At 35.8% G+C, this 22552-nt stretch overlaps 1 protein-coding gene across 1 annotated transcript in view; it reads right to left on the reverse strand.

Moving 5' to 3' along the window:
* Positions 1–249: 249 nt before the first annotated feature.
* TRPM3 (transient receptor potential cation channel subfamily M member 3) overlaps positions 250–22552 on the reverse strand; it is a 131983-nt gene continuing 109680 nt past the window's right edge. The window contains exons 23-26 of the mRNA XM_058168060.1: positions 15551–15701; positions 13356–13555; positions 10996–11128; positions 250–1861 (exon numbers count right to left, since the gene is read on the reverse strand). Coding sequence (XP_058024043.1) covers positions 415–1861; positions 10996–11128; positions 13356–13555; positions 15551–15701 — 1931 coding nt within the window. The 3' untranslated portion in view covers positions 250–414. The remainder of the gene's footprint in view (positions 1862–10995; positions 11129–13355; positions 13556–15550; positions 15702–22552) is intronic.

Genomic DNA, 22552 nt, shown 5'->3' on the forward strand with positions numbered 1-22552 from the left:
CTTCTATAATGTAATTCAAAAGATACTGCTTCGTACGTTATCACAAATGTACTGATGTAAACAACAACAGAATCATAATTAAAACACCCACTTTAGATGTATGATATTTTGCTTCTTTTTTTAAAAAATCTATTTCTATTTTGAAAGGCAGATTTCTCAAACTATTTACCCATTTATGCACGATGTCATAAAGCTTTTTTTAAAAAATAATGTCTTTAAAATCTTCCCTCCCACCCGTCCCATCCCTATTAAGTGCAAATGCCAACTGGGTCAAGAGGCAGAATCTCGGTGGCTGGCACAGAGATTAAAGAGGGCTAATTTGACTGGTGGTAGAAGCCAGCTTTTTGCTGACACATCATAATCTGAGGTTACTTCATTCTGCTCAAGAGAAGGATCAAAGAGCAGATGTCATCTCTAGCAATATTTGCTCTCAAAGCTCCGGAATGCACCTGTTCTAGAGAGTCTCCTCATTGACAAGGTGTCTCCTGTACTTTCTGGTTTGGATGACTTGCTCCTCTGAAATGTATTTCGAAGGCTGGCCGCATTGCGCTGCCTATCAAGTTTGTCACTGATGGAGTAGCTTTTCCGTGTGTGCACGTAGAGTAAGTTGGATTCATCTGCAGAATAACTATTGGCCCGCTCTATTTTAGGAAGCAGAATATTGTTAGACAAGGTCCTAGATGTATTGCTATCTTGAGGTGACAAGGAAACTGCTTTTTTGTCTTTGGCTTCATTGTCCTCATTGTCAGAACTTGGGTGACTTAGTTCTGCTTCCCTCTCTGGATGGCAGCATCCCAAATCATCCAGCTTATCTCCATGGGTCCCAGGAAAACTTGACCTTTCTGCAATGGTTTGAGGAGCACTGACACACCTTGTATCAATGCAGTCGGTAATGCTAGTGTACTCTGCTGTTTTAACCGGTACTCCGAGGCTGCTGAAATAACTCCGGGAAGGAGAGAACATAAAACTATGAGATTTTACTATAGGTGCCTCTTCTAAAATAAAGGGGCTTGTAGCCAGGTAGCGACTACTTTTAGAACGCTCTAAGGTGTGATATAGGGGGGGATCCAATTCCCAGGGGTTTTGGCTGTCTGTAATTTGGGAATAATCTGAAGAAAACACCCTCGTTTCCAGCGAAGAAGGCTCTTCATACTCAATACTTCTGCCTGAGATTCTATCCCCAGAGGTACCACTGACATAAGCACTACTCGAGAGAATGCTGGAAGTTATCTGAGCTTGAAGAGTGGGGTCTCCGGTCCCAAGGATGTTCATGGAACTGTCCAGGGGCTCTATTCCCGACTGCAGCTCATCCATGGCAGACACATAAATATCAATGCAAGAGGAAGGCCTCCGAGAATCTGGAGCAATAGACAAAGTGCTTACAGGCATTAATGAAACTTTTGGTTCTTTTGAGACTGAGTGAGAGCTAGTGGCACGATGAAGGCTCAGAGACCGTTCTTTCAAAATACTTTCAAATTTCTCAAGCCCACCCTTCTCCTTCATATTCATCGTATAGAAGGAGTGACTTCGCAGTCGAGGTGTTAAGGTTGGAGAGGTGGGGGACATGGATTCTTCCCCCGTGGGATCAATACTCTCTTGAAGTTTGTATGTGTTCCCTTCCTGGCTGTTGAAGCTACTTTGTCTCACAATGTAAGCTGCGTCAGTACAGTCAGAAGATGTTCGAGACCGTATCTTACTGGCCTCTCCTTTGTCCACGCCACTAATTTTGTCCAGTGCTGTGGCCATTCGCCCAATCATATCTTCCAACTGAGCAAGCCGTATATCGACAGTCTGAAGCGAGGCCTTCATGCAATGCTCTCGTTCGTTCACTTCCTCTAATCGCATTGCCATATTCTCTACTCTGCAGGAAGAAAAGAGAAGGGAAAAAATGTTTCGATAACATTCAGTAGGGCAAGCAGGTTAGCTTGGTTATTAAGTATACCAGTTTACTTAATCAGGAAAATTGATAATAATGTAAATTAATATATTGATACACACACTTAGAAACGTAATCCTCTTTTTTAAAATAAACAATTAAAATAATTTAAAGTTAAAAGTAAAAATAGGTTACTGGGTAACTGGAATGATAAATCCATTTACTGCTTGTCCCCTCAATGATTTTATCAACACATATTTAAACAAGAATCTACATTTTGCTCCTGATTAAAGTTGTGAGATGCATTGATGCCCTTTTTTAAAAAAATAAAAATTTACATATCTTAAAATATAAACTTTTAGAGCTGTTCTATATAAATTATTTATAGATTTAAAATGTGTAAACATAAGATTTACAGATCTACTGTATGTTATGCAGGCTCACATAAAGCCTGCATACATAAAAATACTGATTTCTGGTATAGAAATATTTCCATTTTATAGGTTTTATGTGGCGAACGCCTTAGTAATTATCAAATCTATAGAAAGTAGTAACTGATTTATCAAACTACTAAAATTGCACAGCTATTCAGATTTTGAAAACTGCAAGGAAGTTGGAAAAGTGCCAAATTCTTGTCAAATGAATATGATGGCAACAAGTGATCCCTGGAGAAATAAATTTAGAGTGTCATGATAACCTCAACCCTCAGTTATCTTACAAGTATATTCTAAAGTAATTATTTTACATACAATTAATTTTTTTTTTTTTGTTTACATTTATATCCCGCCCTTCTCCGAAGACTCAGGGCGGCTTACAGTGTATAAGGCAATAGTCTCATTCTATTTGTATATTTTTTACAAAGTCAACTTATTGCCCCCCCAACAATCTGGGTCCTCATTTTACCTACCTTATAAAGGATGGAAGGCTGAGTCAACCTCGGGCCGGGCTTGAACCTGCAATAATTGCAGGCTAATGTGTTCTAATAACAGGCTGTAACAGCCTGAGCTATTCCGGCCCCTAAATGTATGCTTTATTAACTTTTCTGCAATTTTTCTTTAGGTTTACACCAACAAGTCTGGCTGTTTAAATAGAAACTAAGAGACTATGAGGGATGTGGTGGGTCAGTGGCTAAGACACTGAGCTTGTTGATTAGAAGGTTGGCAGTTCAGTGGTTCGAATCCCTAGTGCCGCATAATGGGGTGAGCTCTTGTTACTTGTCCCAGCTTCTGCTGGGACAAGCAGAAAGCACGTAAAAAAATGCAAGTAGAAAAATAGGGACCACTGGTGGAAGGTAACAGTGCTCCATGAGCCTTTGGCGTTGAATCATGCCGGCCACATGACCACGGAGATTTCTTTGGACAACGCTGGCTCTTCGGCTTAGAAACTGAGATGAGCACCGCCCCTAGAGCCGGAAATGACTAGCACGCATGTGCGGGGGAATCTTTATCTTTTAAGAGACTATGAAATAAGACCTCAATTTGCATTATGGCTTCTAAGACCTATTTATAAAAGCAGACTTCACACAACCCAATGTTCTATCCCAAAAATGACTCTGAGATTCAGGGATGATTTCCTATTCACCAAGAAGAGGAGAAAGAGAAAAAAGTGGGATATGCATAGGAAATACCAGAGTTGGATAAGATCAAAGGCCCAATCAGTTGCTTGCTTGATGTAGAGCTTGTAGCACTAATGTACCAATTTTTGGCATTGCAGAGATCTTTTTCCCCCCTGAAGGATTCTGCCATGCATAAGGGGAGGAAATTTGGGTGTCACTTGCACTGGAGTCAGAAATAGCCCTTTCCTCCCATGTATTTCATGCCTCATTCTCACCTCCCCCAATTTGATAATAGGAAAAAGAAAGACTGGACACACAACAACTAAATCTATATTTTTGTATTCTAGTTATTTTTTTTAGACTTTATATTCTACTGACGATTGAGGTCTCTATTTTAGCCAGACTTAACCAAATAATCTAAACCAAGGATTTTTACCTGGAAATATGCTTAATTTTTGTGGTGGTGGTGGGTTTCTGTATAAATGCCATTTTTATGACAATTCCAAAATAGTTTTACCATCTTTTGATTACTATTAGTTTGCAGCCAATAAAATATTATGAAACTTTTAAACCACTTTTTGTTTTAAAACAACAAAATGAAAAATTCTATGATTATAATTTTCAAAACATACATTATCTACAAAGCCGAACAAAATGTTGTGCACCTTTCAGAAGTTACACGGATTCTCTCATCATTGGAAGAATTAAATCTATCGTCTTTCTCTCTGAAATATTCTTCTATGCACTGTTCTTCAAAATCATGAACCTTCTTCAGTTCATCATCTGTTATAAAAAGTTCTATAGGAGACATACAAGGCAATAAACAACAGTCAATAACTAATTAGCTATAAATATAGAGCACAGATAAAGATACAACGTCTGAGAATTTTGCATAATGACAAAGGTCAGAAAACAAAAACAAAACCAAACCTGAAGGCAGGCCAAACTAGGAAAATAAGAAATTTCAAAGTTTGGTCATGAGCCTAAAGAAAATCATCCCTTTTATAATACCTAGAGACCAGTTAGATGCTCAAGCCAAATATTATTAATTCATTCTATGTCTTGAAAATTTTTTGGAAATTATATTTGGACTGGGAATTGCAACCTGTTTTACTCTGATTTTAGCCAACTATGCACATGCTTTTATATACATAAGATATGGGCTTCATTCCCAGTTTTCTTCAGTGAAAAACACCACAAAGCTGATAATAAGTGAGTTAGGTCTTGATACATATTTTGTCTATCAAATTATGAAATTAAATATAATCAAAAGTGATGAAATCTTTTGAGATAAAACTGAGAGAGTTGAGAGATTTGTACAGCAATATTAATTAAAGCTGAAATGACTGTTTTAAGAAATAACTGATGAAAAGGAAATCACAGATGGTGTGAAAAATGATAGCACTGCATACATATAACAACAGAAATGCTAAAATATGGATGCAATTTGCTTATTAAGTAGGTATGCAGTGTAAATGTGTATGTGCGAAAAGAGCTTCTATGCTTCATATTTGATATGTTTTTATTCTCATAGCAATTGCATAGGAAAATGCAGCAAAAGTGAATGCAAAAATGATCTAAGAATTGATTTGTTAAGGGTAACAGAATCTGATTGAGAGAATATAAGGAGGCAATAAGCAAAATTGGTTTAGTGCAGCGTGGTTTTATATTTATTTTTTAATTTTTATTTATTTATTTATTTGTCACAACAGTATATATAAGCATAAGCATGAAAATAACTATATAATATATAAGCATATATATGAGCATAAGTATGTGATAACTATATTAATTGGATATAATGAAAGGCAACAATAGGACAGGAACGGTAGGCACGTTTGTACTCTTATGCACGCCCCTTATAGACCTCTTAGGAATGGGGTGAGGTCAATAGTAGAGAGTTTTTGGTTAAAGCATTGGTCAAGAGGTGTACGGATCATTAAGAAAACTGGAAACATGAGAAGTTTATTGTATATTTGTTCATATACAAAGCTTAAAATAAACTAAATAGGCCTAATCCAAGATAAAACAAGTGTCAAGGTTCCAGAAATACCTCTTCTGCGTAAAAAAAGACTCGGAGGCATCCGTTCCTTTTCTCAAAGTCCTTTACTAGCATGAGGAGACTGGCACACGATGAATGCAATTCCCAAAACTGAAGTTCCGGATTCGTTTCCCCAGTTATACAAACCCCAGTAGTCCCACCCCCCTGACCCCTCTGATGATCACACGGTCCCACGTCCTTCCAGTTCATTCGAGTAACTTCTTGCCACTCCTCGTGCAGACGTGAACACCATCCGACCTTGACCACCGGAAGAATGTTACCCTGCCCCTCAACCCCCCCCTTCTCCCCTTAAGATAAAAATGTGGCAGCGTCTGGAAACCGAAAGTTCAATATGGTTTCCAGGCCTGACAGGCGTCCCCCCTTGGAAAAGAAGCTATATCCTAGCAAAGAAAACAAAAGTCCATAAAGAAGAGTGTCAGTGGTTCACACTTCCCTTCTACCCCCCCCTCCCCCCTCCAAGAGGTTTCCTAGGTTTGTCAGGGAAAGTGTCGTGAAAATGTTTAATCAAAGTGTGCGGATGTACTTTCCAACTTTTTGCCCAAGGAGATTTAGATATTGGATATCCTTCCAGTGGACTAAATATTGTAACTGACCTCTATATAGTCTAGAGTCAAGGATTTTGTTGATTTCATAGTGGGTTTCACCTTGGATTATCAAGGGTGGTGGGGGAGCAGCAGGTTGAGGTCTCAGACCAGACTGTCTAGCAGGTTTTAATAAGCTGGTATGGAATACCGGGTGTATTTTTCCCAATATTCGAGGGAGCTTAAGTTGGACGGTAACGGGATTAATAATTTTTACAATGGGGAAAGGACCCAAAAATTTTGGACCGAATTTCCTGCTGGGTATTCTTAATCTTAGATATTTAGTAGACAAAAAGACTTTATCTCCAATGCGAAAAGGGGGTTGAAGGGAACGGTGTTTGTCAGCTTGGGCTTTGTAATTCCGAGCTGTGACAGCTAAGGCCTTTTTTGTGTTTTCCCAACCTTTCTTCAAGGAATTCATCCAGTCCATTAGGGAAACCGAAGTGGGGGTTGCAGGGAGTTCAGGCATTGAACGAAGTCCATGCCGCTGGTTATTGAAAAGGGTTAATCCCGTGCTGCTGTGTACGGCATTATTATATGCAACCTCTGCAAATGGTAACAAGTCGGACCAGTTTTCTTGTTGGTAATTTACATAACACCGTATGTATTGTTCCACCATCAAATTTAATTTTCAGCCGCTCCATTGGTCTCCGGATGGAATCCAGAACTAAGTCCTTGAGACGACCCAATGGACCGTAGGAACTCTCCAGAACTTGGCTGTGAATTGAACACCCTGTCGGATATTATAATTTGGGGATTCCTAATCCACCTTCCTTTTGATTTTGATACCACATTTTCTTCACTAATCTAGGTCTTTTGCCACCATTGCAAAATTTATCCAGTTTTTCTGATATCCTTCAATATCTTTCTCTGTCAAATTTAGTGGTAGCATCTCGAATAAAAAGTTGAACTTAGGCAGCAACATCATCTTACACATTGCAATTCTACCAAACCAAGACAACTTTAAAATTTTATATTTATCTATCTTCTTCTCAATTTCGTTAATCACCACATCATAATTAAGTTTTTTCAATTCTTTAACCTTAAGTGAAAGCACTATACCCAAATATTTCAATGTGTTTTAATCCTTATCCCAAATTGCTCTTGCATATTCTCAGACTCATTACCATTACTATCCATCAATAATTCTGACTTTGACCAATTTACTTTCAATCCTGTCATTTCCTCAAATTCTATCAAATGCTTATATATCTTTTCAGATCTTTCTCTACATTTTCAAAATAATTAAAGTATCATCCATACAAATTTATCTTATACCCTTATATCCTTCTAATTCTTCATCTTTTCTATCATTTTTGTCAATATTTCCATAGCCAATAAAAATAATGTTGGGGACAGGGGACATCCTTGTCTCGTGCCAGCTTCTAATTTTATCTCTTCAGTTAATATTCCATTCACCTTCACTCTTGCACTACTCTTTTGGTACAATTTTGAAATAACATGTATAAACTTATTACCAAAGCCTAAAGCCTCCACAATTACTTTAATAGTTTCCCATTGTACAGAATCAAAAGCTTTAAAAATATCCAATGATACTATACCAATTTTATCTCCATTATATTCAGCTACATCTATAATATTTAATACTCTTCTAACAATATCACTCATGTATCTACCCTTCACAAAACCTACTTGATTATAACTTTTATATCTATCTATAAATCTATTTAATCTATTACTTATAATGGCAGTAAATATCTTTGCATCCTGATTAATTAAAGAGATGGGCCGATAGGACTCAATCCTTTCTAAATCTTTATCTGGTTTAGGAATTAAGGATATCACCGTTCTATTCCATGACGAAGGTACTTCCCACCATGTAATATTCCATTGAATAATTTTTGCAGTCTTGGTATTATTAATTCTTTAAATTCTTTATAAAACTCAACAGGTAATCCATCCTCACCTGGAGCTTTCCCTAATTTTAATTTTTGTATTATTCCATTAATCTCATCTTGTGTTATATCTTCTTCCATCAATTCCTTATATGTTTGATCAATTTTCACCACATACTTTTCTAAATAGCTTTGCAATTTTCCCCGATTAATTGGTTTCTTTGAATATAGATTCTGAAAAAAGTTTCTAACCACTTCACATTTCTCTAATTTTTTATAACATCTTATACCTCTATCATCTATCAAAACTCCAATTTCTCTCTTCTCTCTTTTATCTTTCGCCATCTTTGCCAATAATTTAGAATTTCTATTACTAAATTCAAAAAAATTCCTATTTAAAAATCTCAAATTTCTTTTTACTAACTCTGTATCTTCTTCTATCATTTTATTTCTTAACATATTAAGCTCCTGAAGAATTTTTTTTTCTTTAGTAAGCAAAAATTGATTTTCCAATTCTTTAATCTGATTTTTATCTCTTTCCATTTTAATTTTATAATTTTTATATTTCCTACTTGATAATTTGATACTCTCCCCTCTAAACACCGCTTTCATCGCATCCCAAACAATTTCAAATTTAACCTCCCCGTTATCATTTAATCTCCAACTTTCCTCCAATTTTTTAAGTATCCATTTTTTATCCTTTTCATTTTTATACAATTTCTCATCATATCTCCAATAGCTTCTTTTTTTCTCAAAATTAAAATCTAAGTCCACCATAACTTCTGCGTGATCAGAATCTTTAAAAATTCCCACATCTACCTTATCCACATTGTTCAACAAATCTTTAGAAATAAAAATATAATCAATTCTAGAATATGTATTATATATCTTAGAGAAAAAAGTGTATACTCTCTCAATTCCTTTAACCTCTCTCCACACATCAACCACGCCGTTTCGAAGCATCCACATATTTAAAATCCCCATTTTATTTGCTCCTCCACAGCGGGTGGGATTAGTACTGTCTATTTTATCTCTGATTAAATTAAAATCCCCAGCCACAATTACTTTCCCTACACTTTCATTCTCCAAAATTTTTGTTATTTTTTCAAGAAATTCTCTTTGTTTTTCATTCGGTAAATATAAATTAACAAGTGTCACTTTTTCCTCATTAAGATTTCCAACAATTATTACATATCTTCCATCTTCATCCAAAATTACCTTATGTTTTTCAAAGTACACCCTATCTGATATCAGTGTTGCAACTCCTCTAGCTTTTGAAGTTCCAAATGCTTTTTCATATATTTGCATACCTTTTATATACATTCTATTTGAATCTTCAGATTTCTGATGGGTTTCTTGTAAAAATAAAATGTCTGGTAAATCCCTTTTAATCTTAAGCTCCAATCTTCTTCTTTTAATCTGATTCCCTGTACCCTTCACATTCCATGACATTATTTTTATAACTCCCATTTAAAATATAAATTTTTTGATCCTATCCCCGCATCTTCCTTTCTGTGCCCCCCACCACCCGACATTAAACTACCATATAAACAACAATAAGACAAGTATATTCTAAAGTAATTATTTTACATACAATTAATTTTTTTTTTGTTGTTTACATTTATATCCCGCCCTTCTCCGAAGACTCAGGGCGGCTTACAGTGTATAAGGCAATAGTCTCATTCTATTTGTATATTTTTTACAAAGTCAACTTATTGCCCCCCCAACAATCTGGGTCCTCATTTTACCTACCTTATAAAGGATGGAAGGCTGAGTCAACCTCGGGCCGGGCTTGAACCTGCAATAATTGCAGGCTAATGTGTTCTAATAACAGGCTGTAACAGCCTGAGCTATTCCGGCCCCTAAATGTATGCTTTATTAACTTTTCTGCAATTTTTCTTTAGGTTTACACCAACAAGTCTGGCTGTTTAAATAGAAACTAAGAGACTATGAGGGATGTGGTGGGTCAGTGGCTAAGACACTGAGCTTGTTGATTAGAAGGTTGGCAGTTCAGTGGTTCGAATCCCTAGTGCCGCATAATGGGGTGAGCTCTTGTTACTTGTCCCAGCTTCTGCTGGGACAAGCAGAAAGCACGTAAAAAAATGCAAGTAGAAAAATAGGGACCACTGGTGGAAGGTAACAGTGCTCCATGAGCCTTTGGCGTTGAATCATGCCGGCCACATGACCACGGAGATTTCTTTGGACAACGCTGGCTCTTCGGCTTAGAAACTGAGATGAGCACCGCCCCTAGAGCCGGAAATGACTAGCACGCATGTGCGGGGGAATCTTTATCTTTTAAGAGACTATGAAATAAGACCTCAATTTGCATTATGGCTTCTAAGACCTATTTATAAAAGCAGACTTCACACAACCCAATGTTCTATCCCAAAAATGACTCTGAGATTCAGGGATGATTTCCTATTCACCAAGAAGAGGAGAAAGAGAAAAAAGTGGGATATGCATAGGAAATACCAGAGTTGGATAAGATCAAAGGCCCAATCAGTTGCTTGCTTGATGTAGAGCTTGTAGCACTAATGTACCAAATTTTGGCATTGCAGAGATCTTTTTTCCCCCTGAAGGATTCTGCCATGCATAAGGGGAGGAAATTTGGGTGTCACTTGCACTGGAGTCAGAAATAGCCCTTTCCTCCCATGTATTTCATGCCTCATTCTCACCTCCCCCAATTTGATAATAGGAAAAAGAAAGACTGGACACACAACAACTAAATCTATATTTTTGTATTCTAGTTATTTTTTTTAGACTTTATATTCTACTGACGATTGAGGTCTCTATTTTAGCCAGACTTAACCAAATAATCTAAACCAAGGATTTTTACCTGGAAATATGCTTAATTTTTGTGGTGGTGGTGGGTTTCTGTATAAATGCCATTTTTATGACAATTCCAAAATAGTTTTACCATCTTTTGATTACTATTAGTTTGCAGCCAATAAAATATTATGAAACTTTTAAACCACTTTTTGTTTTAAAACAACAAAATGAAAAATTCTATGATTATAATTTTCAAAACATACATTATCTACAAAGCCGAACAAAATGTTGTGCACCTTTCAGAAGTTACACGGATTCTCTCATCATTGGAAGAATTAAATCTATCGTCTTTCTCTCTGAAATATTCTTCTATGCACTGTTCTTCAAAATCATGAACCTTCTTCAGTTCATCATCTGTTATAAAAAGTTCTATAGGAGACATACAAGGCAATAAACAACAGTCAATAACTAATTAGCTATAAATATAGAGCACAGATAAAGATACAACGTCTGAGAATTTTGCATAATGACAAAGGTCAGAAAACAAAAACAAAACCAAACCTGAAGGCAGGCCAAACTAGGAAAATAAGAAATTTCAAAGTTTGGTCATGAGCCTAAAGAAAATCATCCCTTTTATAATACCTAGAGACCAGTTAGATGCTCAAGCCAAATATTATTAATTCATTCTATGTCTTGAAAATTTTTTGGAAATTATATTTGGACTGGGAATTGCAACCTGTTTTACTCTGATTTTAGCCAACTATGCACATGCTTTTATATACATAAGATATGGGCTTCATTCCCAGTTTTCTTCAGTGAAAAACACCACAAAGCTGATAATAAGTGAGTTAGGTCTTGATACATATTTTGTCTATCAAATTATGAAATTAAATATAATCAAAAGTGATGAAATCTTTTGAGATAAAACTGAGAGAGTTGAGAGATTTGTACAGCAATATTAATTAAAGCTGAAATGACTGTTTTAAGAAATAACTGATGAAAAGGAAATCACAGATGGTGTGAAAAATGATAGCACTGCATACATATAACAACAGAAATGCTAAAATATGGATGCAATTTGCTTATTAAGTAGGTATGCAGTGTAAATGTGTATGTGCGAAAAGAGCTTCTATGCTTCATATTTGATATGTTTTTATTCTCATAGCAATTGCATAGGAAAATGCAGCAAAAGTGAATGCAAAAATGATCTAAGAATTGATTTGTTAAGGGTAACAGAATCTGATTGAGAGAATATAAGGAGGCAATAAGCAAAATTGGTTTAGTGCAGCGTGGTTTTATATTTATTTTTTTATTTTTATTTATTTATTTATTTGTCACAACAGTATATATAAGCATAAGCATGAAAATAACTATATAATATATAAGCATATATATGAGCATAAGTATGTGATAACTATATTAATTGGATATAATGAAAGGCAACAATAGGACAGGAACGGTAGGCACGTTTGTACTCTTATGCACGCCCCTTATAGACCTCTTAGGAATGGGGTGAGGTCAATAGTAGAGAGTTTTTGGTTAAAGCATTGGTCAAGAGGTGTACGGATCATTAAGAAAACTGGAAACATGAGAAGTTTATTGTATATTTGTTCATATACAAAGCTTAAAATAAACTAAATAGGCCTAATCCAAGATAAAACAAGTATACATGATGCTCCTTACATTGTTTAATGTATTTATGAATAAATACATATGGAAAGGTGTGATTACTTTAGAAATATATTGGCTGGGGTCATGACTGCTTGTGTGCTTTTAGTGCAGGTGAAGTTATATTGTTAGTCAAGAATCCAAACAATTTGGTCACATAGAGAGAATGAATAAATTGCAAAATGATGATATAAAAGAAAAGTATTGAGAAGAAGGAGAAAACTGATGAGACTGGATGGAATTGATGATTCTTCAAAAGGACAAAGGTATAAGAATTTTAAATGACAAAAGACAATGTAGTAATTTATTAATGGATGCTGCAACCATATTTTGCAAGAATATAAAGATATGGAAAAGTGTAGTGAACAATAGTAGAAATGAGACTTAATTAAGTATCCTTCTTCCTTTTATCTCTTCCTTTTAATTTATTCTGATTACTATGCCTTACTCTTTTTCTATCCTTTGCAGAATGTTGCTTACCTTCAAAGCAGTGGTGAAATCCACTTACCTTTGCTACTGGTTTGGGAACGGGAGCGCGCTATGCGCGCACCTCTTCTGCACATGCACAGAGCCTTCTGCGCATGCACAGAGGGTCAAAAATGGGACGTAATGTCGTCTTGGCAGGTGGGCAGAGCTTCCCGTCACCGGTGCTACCAATTCATGTGAGCTGGATATATCCGGCTTGATTTCACGCTGCTTCAAAGGTAATTAATTGTATGATAGATGGATGAATGCAGCTTCCTACGAATTTGCTTTAAGCCTTAGATTTCCAAAACTCACTTTGCAGACTATGATTAAGGAATGGTTCCAAATGTACAGTATCCCAAAGGCTGCTGTACTACAAAACCACACATACCTCCTGGTTGTGTATTCCTCAGCTGAAATTGTTGTTTGCTCATGGGTGGTCCTGTATCTAAGTGATGCCAGTACCCTCATGAAGCATAATGGCTTTATCCAAGTAATTCTGCAAAAATCCTATGACACTTACTGAGCCCATAGTCTGCTTCGTCTGGATCGCTGTCGTGTTTCCGCCATCTACAGCATATGTGCTGAAATATCATGGTCATGTGACTGAAGATGATTAGCGGAGGGGGTAAGACTGGTCTTTCATGGAAGGTCATAATAAGCTGATATCTCTGAAACTTCCATACCTGGTTTGATATAGACTTAACTTCAAAAAACGTGTTGCTGAAATAGGAATAGAAAAAGGAACAGGCTTTTGATAAAACAGTTGAATTTTTTTGTTCACACATGAAACACTGGGATCTGTTCTACATATTGAAAAACAATAAATTTTAGAGTGTATGTACAATTAGCATCTGCAGTCAATTCCAACTCTTTTCGATGGACTATTCATAACAGTATCTGTTATGTTTACATTACTATACTGTTTATTTTACTCATATACAACATTTTTGATTTCTGCATAAAAATATTAGGAGATAGTCTACTTCTAAAAGAACTATCTATTCATTTGGGTATTTAAATGTAACTGCTATAAGAACCAGTTTCCAAGATTTTCCTTTGATTAACACTGGCCATCGTCTTAGGTTATTTCAGTAGCATGGATGCAACACCACCACAACCTCCATTATTTCCCACTTCACTAAGACAGCCAGAGGACCTCAAGCGCAAGTAAAAGCACTGAAATGCTGTTAAATTTGGACTTGGGGCAAAATTGTGAGGTGACTATCTTGTTTGATGGCATCCAGTAGAAGGCTGTTCCTCACTACTGAGATAGATAACTGGAGAATACAATTCAATATTTCAACCTAACCTCATGTCTTAGTCAAATAAACCAGGTGTCTTTTGCAGGCTTATTGTATGGAAACATTTGGCACTACTGGAGGGCCCTGCTTATTCTGTAATTACCAAACTATTTTGGCTGCTAATACAGGCCTTGCACCTCTGCCTCAAAATTGCTTATCAGCCTGTAAGTTTTTTCTTTAATTGAACAGCAGATAGGGAGGAAGGAGATTTCCTTGATGAATCCATATCTATCTCAGGATATCTTCAATATGTCAACTCCTTCAGGTAGAAAATAGTCTAGGATAGGAAATAGTACAGGAAACACCTCCTGATATTAGTTGATTGGGGCATATATATTGGAAGAAGTGTTCAATAGAGGTTCTTTTTTTTAATTCAATCTGCTTGATGCATCCAAAATAACTGAAAAATGGACTGAGGAGCAAGGGTTAATTGCCACTTTTGAGCACTTTTTGACTTTGATCAAACTTAACACTATCTTCAGGTATATATTTTAAAATAACTTCAGTTGGAAATCTTTATTTGTTTTCCACATCATCTCTAGCTTGGAAGGTTAAATTTTACCCTAAAATACAGACTTTTCTTATTCGAAAGTAAAATACAGTTCCATCTATTTTTTATCAGTTTATGAATTTAAACCTGATTGAATATGAAACACATCTGAGTTTTCAATTACACAACTGAACTTTTAGTTACAGATTGAAGTGTAACACAATCACAACTTTTATACTATATATTTATTTCTATAACTGGGTGTTCTTGTGGTGTAGAACTGGGCAAATTTTCTTCAGAGTGCACAAATGTAGCCTCTGTTTGCTACTCTTTAAAACAGCTACATCTTTGTCAAGGCATACATAGTGCCTATAGAGAAGTAATCCACCGTTAATGTCTATGGAGATTCTCAGTCATCCAGGTCATGGTTGTCTCAAAGGTGATTTTTCAAGAGGCAACTGGACTTTCTGATTTTTCTTTGAAAATGTTTTGCTTCTCATCCAAGAAATTTCTTCAGCTGAAGAAGCTTCTTAGATGAGAAGTTAAACATCTTTAAAGGAAAACCAGAAAGTCCAGTTGCCTCTTGAAAAAGCACATTTGGGATAGTCTGCGATTAATGACAACTTGTTCAGTGGCTAGTTATTAAAAGTTACAAGGGTGCTGAATGAATTGTGTTTGATTGGTCTTCCAAATTTTGGCCATTGTAGTACCACTGCGCTCACCTGTATTTCAAAATCGTAGAAATATCTGGACATACACCCTCTGCAAAAGATATCCATGATTATGTACTCTAAAACTCTCTCATGGAATACTTATATTTTTTACTATTGCAAATAATTTCTGTTGGTAAATGCTTTAAATGCTAAAAAGTTTGGCATGGCTGCTGTGGATGGAGGAGAAATATGTAATATTTTATCAACTCACTTAAAAACTGCAATCAGTAAATTCACCAGAAGGATGTTTGCAACCAAAAGATAGCAAGCCATTATGGCAGGAACGATCCACGCTCCTGTTTTGCAGGGAGGAAGCTGAATTATTTTACCATCTTCTCTAGTTTCGTTTTGACCGCAAGGAGCTGAGGAGAAACAGGTAAGAGGAGGTGAAAGAAAATAAATTTTAAGAAGAAATGATTGCAGAACACACTATATTTCAAAATCTTAGAAATTTCTGCAAAAGATACCCATGATCAGTGTACTCTAAACGCTGTTCTGGAATACTTACATTGTTTGCTATTGTAAATAATTTCTGTTGGTAGATACTTTAAAACCAGTCTTGTGACAAATATTAAAAAGAAATTAAAAATTTCTGCCAATTTCTAGGTACTTACTATGTGCTTTGAAATTTAACTCTTTTAAATGTGCTAAGAACTGATAAAAACATCTGTGTGAAATGTTATTTATACATCCATTTGCTTTTTAGTAACTAGGATATATCAATACTATCAAACGAGAGTACATTTGAAAAAGGAACATTTGATGAATATATTATATATGACTAATATATGTAGAATCACAATAGGATTTTTGTTGCTGCCTTATTTTAGTCCACTTTACGATATTCTAGAATCAAATGTGGGCAGGCAAGTAAGATTTACAGGCAACAGAGCAGACATTTTACTTTAGTTTGTGTCACCAGCTGTTTGAAAAGAGCAGAGGACAAAATGGCGTAGTTTTCTAATGCTGATATAGTTTAGAAATTATGCCTTCTTATTAATTAACTGAAGTTTTAATTTGGGATGACTTTGGCTATTTTTGTTCTCCCAAACAACAACTACATTTCCTCACCAATACTGTAGATCAGTTTGCTACTTTTAGGAAGTGCAAGGAATGCTATTCCTCTCCTACCCCTGATTATTTTCTCACACATTCCCAATATAGCAGTGAATAAGGAGAAATTTGTACAACGAGAAAACATCCAGTAAATTAATCTGTCCAAGAAGTGAAAGAACGTTTAGCAGGTGCAGGCTCATTTCATATTACAGAATGCATGAGAAAAATGTTGGCCCCCCTCAAAATTAATAAAGATACTGAAGCTCAGATTGCTTTTGATCCTGGATGGGCAAATCTGCCTGGTTTAAATAGGAGAAAGGGAGAAGACAGTTCCATTAGTGAAATTTCTGAGTGAGGCATTGGTGAACTAAGACATCTCTGGAGAAGTGCAAATGATGCATTGGCAAAGAACTAAGAATCAGTGATGAACTTGTCTAACAGAATCTCTCCAGGTATGAAGAGGATGAGAGTTTGCCCACTTATGCTTCAAATGGCTATTCCTTTTGAGGAGACCCTGAAAGACCAGTCAACACACAGGTCTGAGCCCTGTGAAGTCAGGGAAGCCATCAAACTCTCAATCCTAGTGGACGATATAAGGACACTAGATCTCTCTTCCTTACTTTTGAACATGGGGGTTCAACAATCTTCCTTTCTAAAAATGTTTGCAAAGTTAAAGGAGAACTTAAGCATTTTTTTAAAAAAAAACCTATCCTGTGATGATCGAAGAGAATATTTGTAGCTCAATGTTAAGCTGAACTGAGTTGAACAGAGAGCACCAAGGACCCCATACTACCTAATGAGTAAAACTTTATCCACTAAAAGAAGAAAAATTAAACAACAGTTTAAAGAACTTAAAAATATAAAATAAAGGACAAAAAGATAAATAATGTAATTCAAGAAAGTTTTAAATAGATTAAGGGACCAGAAGAATTTGGAATATTGGAACTTTTGCTAAGATTTGTGAAATAACATGATAAATAAAATGATATTTTATGATGGAACATAAATTGTTTAGTTTACCAGGGAAGAGATGATTGTTGAGATTCTATAGAAATTTGACACTGAAGTTCCAAGTTGGGAAAAAAGGAGATAAACCTGTTTTTTATTCTTTATTTTTAAGAGTCCATATTTTATTATTTGAGTGATTTGAAAGAATAATAGTGAAGCTCATAAATTGACAGATATAGGTATGACACTAGATACATTTCAAAGGTTCTTTGAAGAATTGGGAGAGAAACTTAAAATGATAGTAATAATTACTGCTAATGCATTTCTTGAAAATGATTCTAAAGAGGAAATAAAAAAGGAAAAAGTAAAATGGAAAAATTTACAGACTGACAGAATGAAGCGGTGAAACAAATTCCAGCTGATATAGAAATATTGGAAAATAGAGAAATTGTGGATTATAAAACAGAATTAAAATGGAAATACAAATGATGTGAAGAGATGAAAAATCACAGGGACAAAGATTTATTAATGGGTTTACAAAAGTGGATTTCTAAAATTTTTGAGATGGGAGGAAGAAATTTTAAATGCAGATTCAAGCCCATAGCAGCAACTGTATGATGTAAAGATTGAGATGGTTAGAGCAAAACCAACCAATCAACCAAAAAAGGAATAAAAAATTGGTTGTCTGATCAAGAGTAAAATAAAATATACTGCTGGAACTCTTTATGGACTTTTTGCCAGTACTTGAACAGAAAAGACAATGATTTTTAAATATGTGAATGAAAAGGAGGATTATAGTAAGAAGTGGGTTATTTTTATAATTTTACAAGAGGTCGGCAAATATTAAATTTGCTTGTATTTGTTACTGAAAGGAGTGAAAATCATGTCTTAAAATATTTTTTTTCTATTTCCATTTTATTTCTTATTTTCTTTAACTTTTTGCACGTTGCATTTCTTTTCTTTCTATTTTTCTGGTTTTTGTCTATATTGCTTTGTATTAATTTTGTTACAATCCTTAATATAAGGTGCTATTTTAAAAAGACGGTGTTGGCAGGGGGGCAGAGATCGATCGCGAGGCACCTCACGTGTGGGGTGCCGCAGGGGTCGATTCTCTCGCCTCTCCTGTTCAACATCTATATGAAGCCACTGGGTGAGATCATCAGTGGTTTTGGGGTGAGGTACCAACTGTATGCTGATGATACGCAGCTGTACTTTTCCACCCCAGGCCACCCCAACGAAGCTGTTGAAGTACTGTCCCGATGTATGGAAGCCGTACGGGTCTGGATGGGGAGAAACAGGCTCAAGCTCAATCCCTCCAAGACGGAGTAGCTGTGGATGCCGGCACCCCAGTACAGTCAGCTGCAGCCGTGGCTGACTGTTGGGGGCAAGTCATTGGCCCCGATGGAGAGGGTGCGCAACTTGGGCGTTCTCCTGGATGGGCGGTTGTCTTTTGAAGATCACTTGACGACTGTCTCCAGGAGAGCTTTTTATCAGGTCCTCCTGATTCGCCAGTTGCACCCCTTCCTTGACCGGGATGCCCTATGCACGGTCACTCATGCTCTTGTTACCTCTCGCTTGGATTATTGCAATGCTCTCTACATGGGGCTCCCCTTGAAGAGCACCCGGAGGCTCCAGCTGGTTCAGAATGCAGCTGCGCGGGTGATAGAGGGAGCAAGTCGGACCTCCCATATAACACCAATCCTGTGCAGACTGCACTGGCTGCCTGTTGGTTACCACCTTTAAAGCGCTCCATGGCTTAGGACCGGGTTACTTACGGGACCGCCTACTGCCACCGTTTGCCTCCCACTGACCCGTGCGCTCTCACAGAGAGGGACTCCTTAGGGTGCCGTCAGCCAAGCAATGTCGGCTGGTGGCCCCCAGGGAAAGGGCCTTCTCTGTGGGGGCCCTACCCTATGGAATGAGCTTCCCCCTGGACTTCGCCAACTTCTGGACCTTCGGCCTTTCGCCGCGAGCTTAAGACCTATTTATTCATCCGTGCGGGACTGGCATAGAATTTTAGTTGTTTTTAGGGTTTTAAATTTTTAAATGAGGTTTTGGGATTTTAAAAGTATTTTTAGATTGGGCTAATTTAAATAAGTTTTTTAATTAATATTTTATTCTACTGTATGTATTTGATTGTTGTTTTTATTTTGCCTGTTCACCGCCCTGAGTCCTTCGGGAGAAGGGCGGTATAAAAATTAAAATATTAAAAAAATAAAATATTTTTAAAAAATGAATTGTTCTTATAGGTGGGAAATACCACCTATAGGGGGTATAAGGGGAAAAAGAAGCAAAATTCAAATTGCTGCATAGTTTTCATCAGAATATTGAAAATCATCTTTGTTTTATGATACTTGTTCATGACATCTGGTTTTGAAAAGTCAATAAAAGATTATTTTCTTATTTTGTGTCAGATAATTTCTCTTCCCACCCACATCGTTCGTCTTTTTTGTATCATCTTAATTAAATTGTTTTTATGGCTAATAAGTGACCTCTAGAATTGGTATCAGCAAAAGAATGAGGTGAATTGGCTGTGCCAACCTACTGTATATTATCAAGTTAGTTGTTTGATTTGGATCACAGATTAAATAATACATTATATGGATGGATTATTTCTCTAGAAAGAGCAGGACTTTCAGAAGGGGCTACATTTGGATAGTGTATGGAGCACACATATATTTTAATGAGCAATTTGTTTGAATCTCGGCATTCATAAAATATTATATTTTATTAATGTGTGAAATGAATACCTTAAAACTGAATGGATGTTGAATCATCTTTATGAGCAAATGCATGACCAGTTACAACATGCAATTAGTGCCTAATTATGGATAAATTTATTTATAAAACATCTCTCTAAAAATTACATCTGATATTAATAAATTAATTCTGTCCTCAAAAAGGAATAGAAATATGCACTGTGCAATAAGACTGAATTATTTCCACTATTTAGTTCTAACAAAGGATTTAATTCATTTGATTTACATGCTGTTAAATTAACACCCTATTTTAGCTTTCCTTTGGAGTTTCAAAGGTTAATTTCATTATATATTAAATAATTATAAATTAAATAAACTATGAAATATTGACATGATCTGTCTGGTGAATAACAGATAATAGATTTTGATTATTAGGAAGATTTTATTTTATATTTCTAAATTACAAGACCTGTGATGTATGTTTATGTTTTTCTTTTGTTAAGATTGATGGTTCAAGCAACAAAATCATTATCATCATCTATTCAAAACATTAACAACATTTGAGAATAGTTAGACTTTTTCAAGAAATATCTCTATTAGAATAAAGCAATTCTGAATGCACTGTTAAATTTATTTATCTATGTATAAAATGTATTTGTTGCCATCTTGTATCCAACAACTCTGGGAGGTTTACAACATAGAAAAATATTAAAATCATAGCAGATAAAATCATGGACACAAGATGGCAAAGAGGGGAGCTGGACACAAGGGGAGGTGGAGGTGGGATTGAATTTAATTAATCAACCACCTCCAGTATGAAGCTTCCCCATTGGGTCCAGAAGCCATATGTCTTGAGGCTTTTACAAAACATCAGGAATGTGGCAGCCAATCTCACCTCAGAGGGTAAGATGTTCCAGAGGGCAGGAATTAAATAATAATCTTGATTTTGAAATAAATCATGTTTTGTTATTGACCTGTACTTCATTCTAATAATTGAGCCTTCACAGTAAAGAGCCCTTGGTTCTTGCCTAGTCATTAACAAAAATAGACTTTTATATGAGGAAATAATCAAGCTTTGCATATTTATTTCAATATTTATCTATTTTTGTCAAATTCTTTTGTCCTCTTCCCCATTTTCCTACTTTTTATTCCTAACACGGTTCGTTGAGTCTATAAAGTGACTAACACAGTCTTTAAAAATTGAACTGCTAAATTATTGGCAACTAAATCTAAGGGTTTTTTCTCCTAATCTAACTCTGTAACCTTCAGCCTCATTGATCCCTGGAGCAATCCAGTCTCTGAGATCATGAGAAAATCTATGATGTACTTAATTCTATTTTGTGTCTCTAAAATACCCCATAATAGCTAATGAGGGCTGACAGGAATTTGGAAAACTAAGAAAATCAATTAATACAAATATCTTTTAGAATAGGCTTTCCCTTCAGCAGGAGGCATGGTTAGCTTATAAAATTAATTCCTGTACTGGAATGAAATTTCTAACTTCCTTGGCTAGAAGTGATAAAACCAGGAATTTGCCCCTCTAAGGCAATGCAGAATTTTATTCAAATTGCAAATCTTCAGATCACCTTGCGGTAACCAAAGTAACAAAAAGAGAATAACTCAGGGAATTGTAAATAATGCTACCAAATTCAGAAATAATGAGAGAATCTGAAAAATTATAAGAAAAGTTTGGGATGAATAAAATGTCCTCTCTTCTCTTTTGGGAATGAAAGATTTAAGGTAGGAAATGTCTCTTGATTTCCATTCCACCAAGGCAAAGAAATTATCTAAATTTGCTTCTCTTAAGTTTGTAAGGGAGGATTCTGGATGAGAGATGTTTTGATCACTATATCTATATATAGTGATCATCACTATATTAATGTTACTATGATGTTATAAGCAAATAATAAAGCTACTACGGTTACTCTTGCTAGTGTTAATAAATGAACAAATGCAGAGATAAAAGTCACTAGGGGAAGCCCTTTCCTAAACACAGTTGAAACAGCTGCTTTCCTTGAAGCTTAAATCGTTTGGGAAGCAACTTGCCCAAAGACTAGAAGGCTCACTGATGCTTCCCCAGAGCCATTTAGGGAAAGTATTCTTAGAATCCTCCTCTTTTCTTGAAAGAGAACTGCAGTTTTCACATTTCCAAAGTATCCTTTGCCAGGAATTCCTTGTTCGTTTAGATTATGTGAAACATTTGAACATGATTGGCTTAGAGAAGAAGAAAGGAAAGACAATCTTGATATGAGCAGTTAGTTGGAGAAATAAAATAACCTTATGCACAACAATGTTCTAAATTGGAAGTAGCATCAGCCCACCCTTGGGGATTAGTAAAACTCTGTCAAGTGCGGACTGAAGCAACTCTTTACTTCTGATTTAATGATAACCCATTGAATTCTGATGTTCAATGGTGAATAGTGTTACTTCAGCGGGCAGGCTGATTGGTGGCATTTATTCATCTTAGACGTTAATTTTCAGTATATCAAATTCTCATTTGGGTAATTTTT

The sequence above is a fragment of the Ahaetulla prasina genome, chromosome 2 (genome assembly GCF_028640845.1).
Source record: "Ahaetulla prasina isolate Xishuangbanna chromosome 2, ASM2864084v1, whole genome shotgun sequence".
Lineage (NCBI taxonomy): Eukaryota > Metazoa > Chordata > Lepidosauria > Squamata > Colubridae > Ahaetulla > Ahaetulla prasina.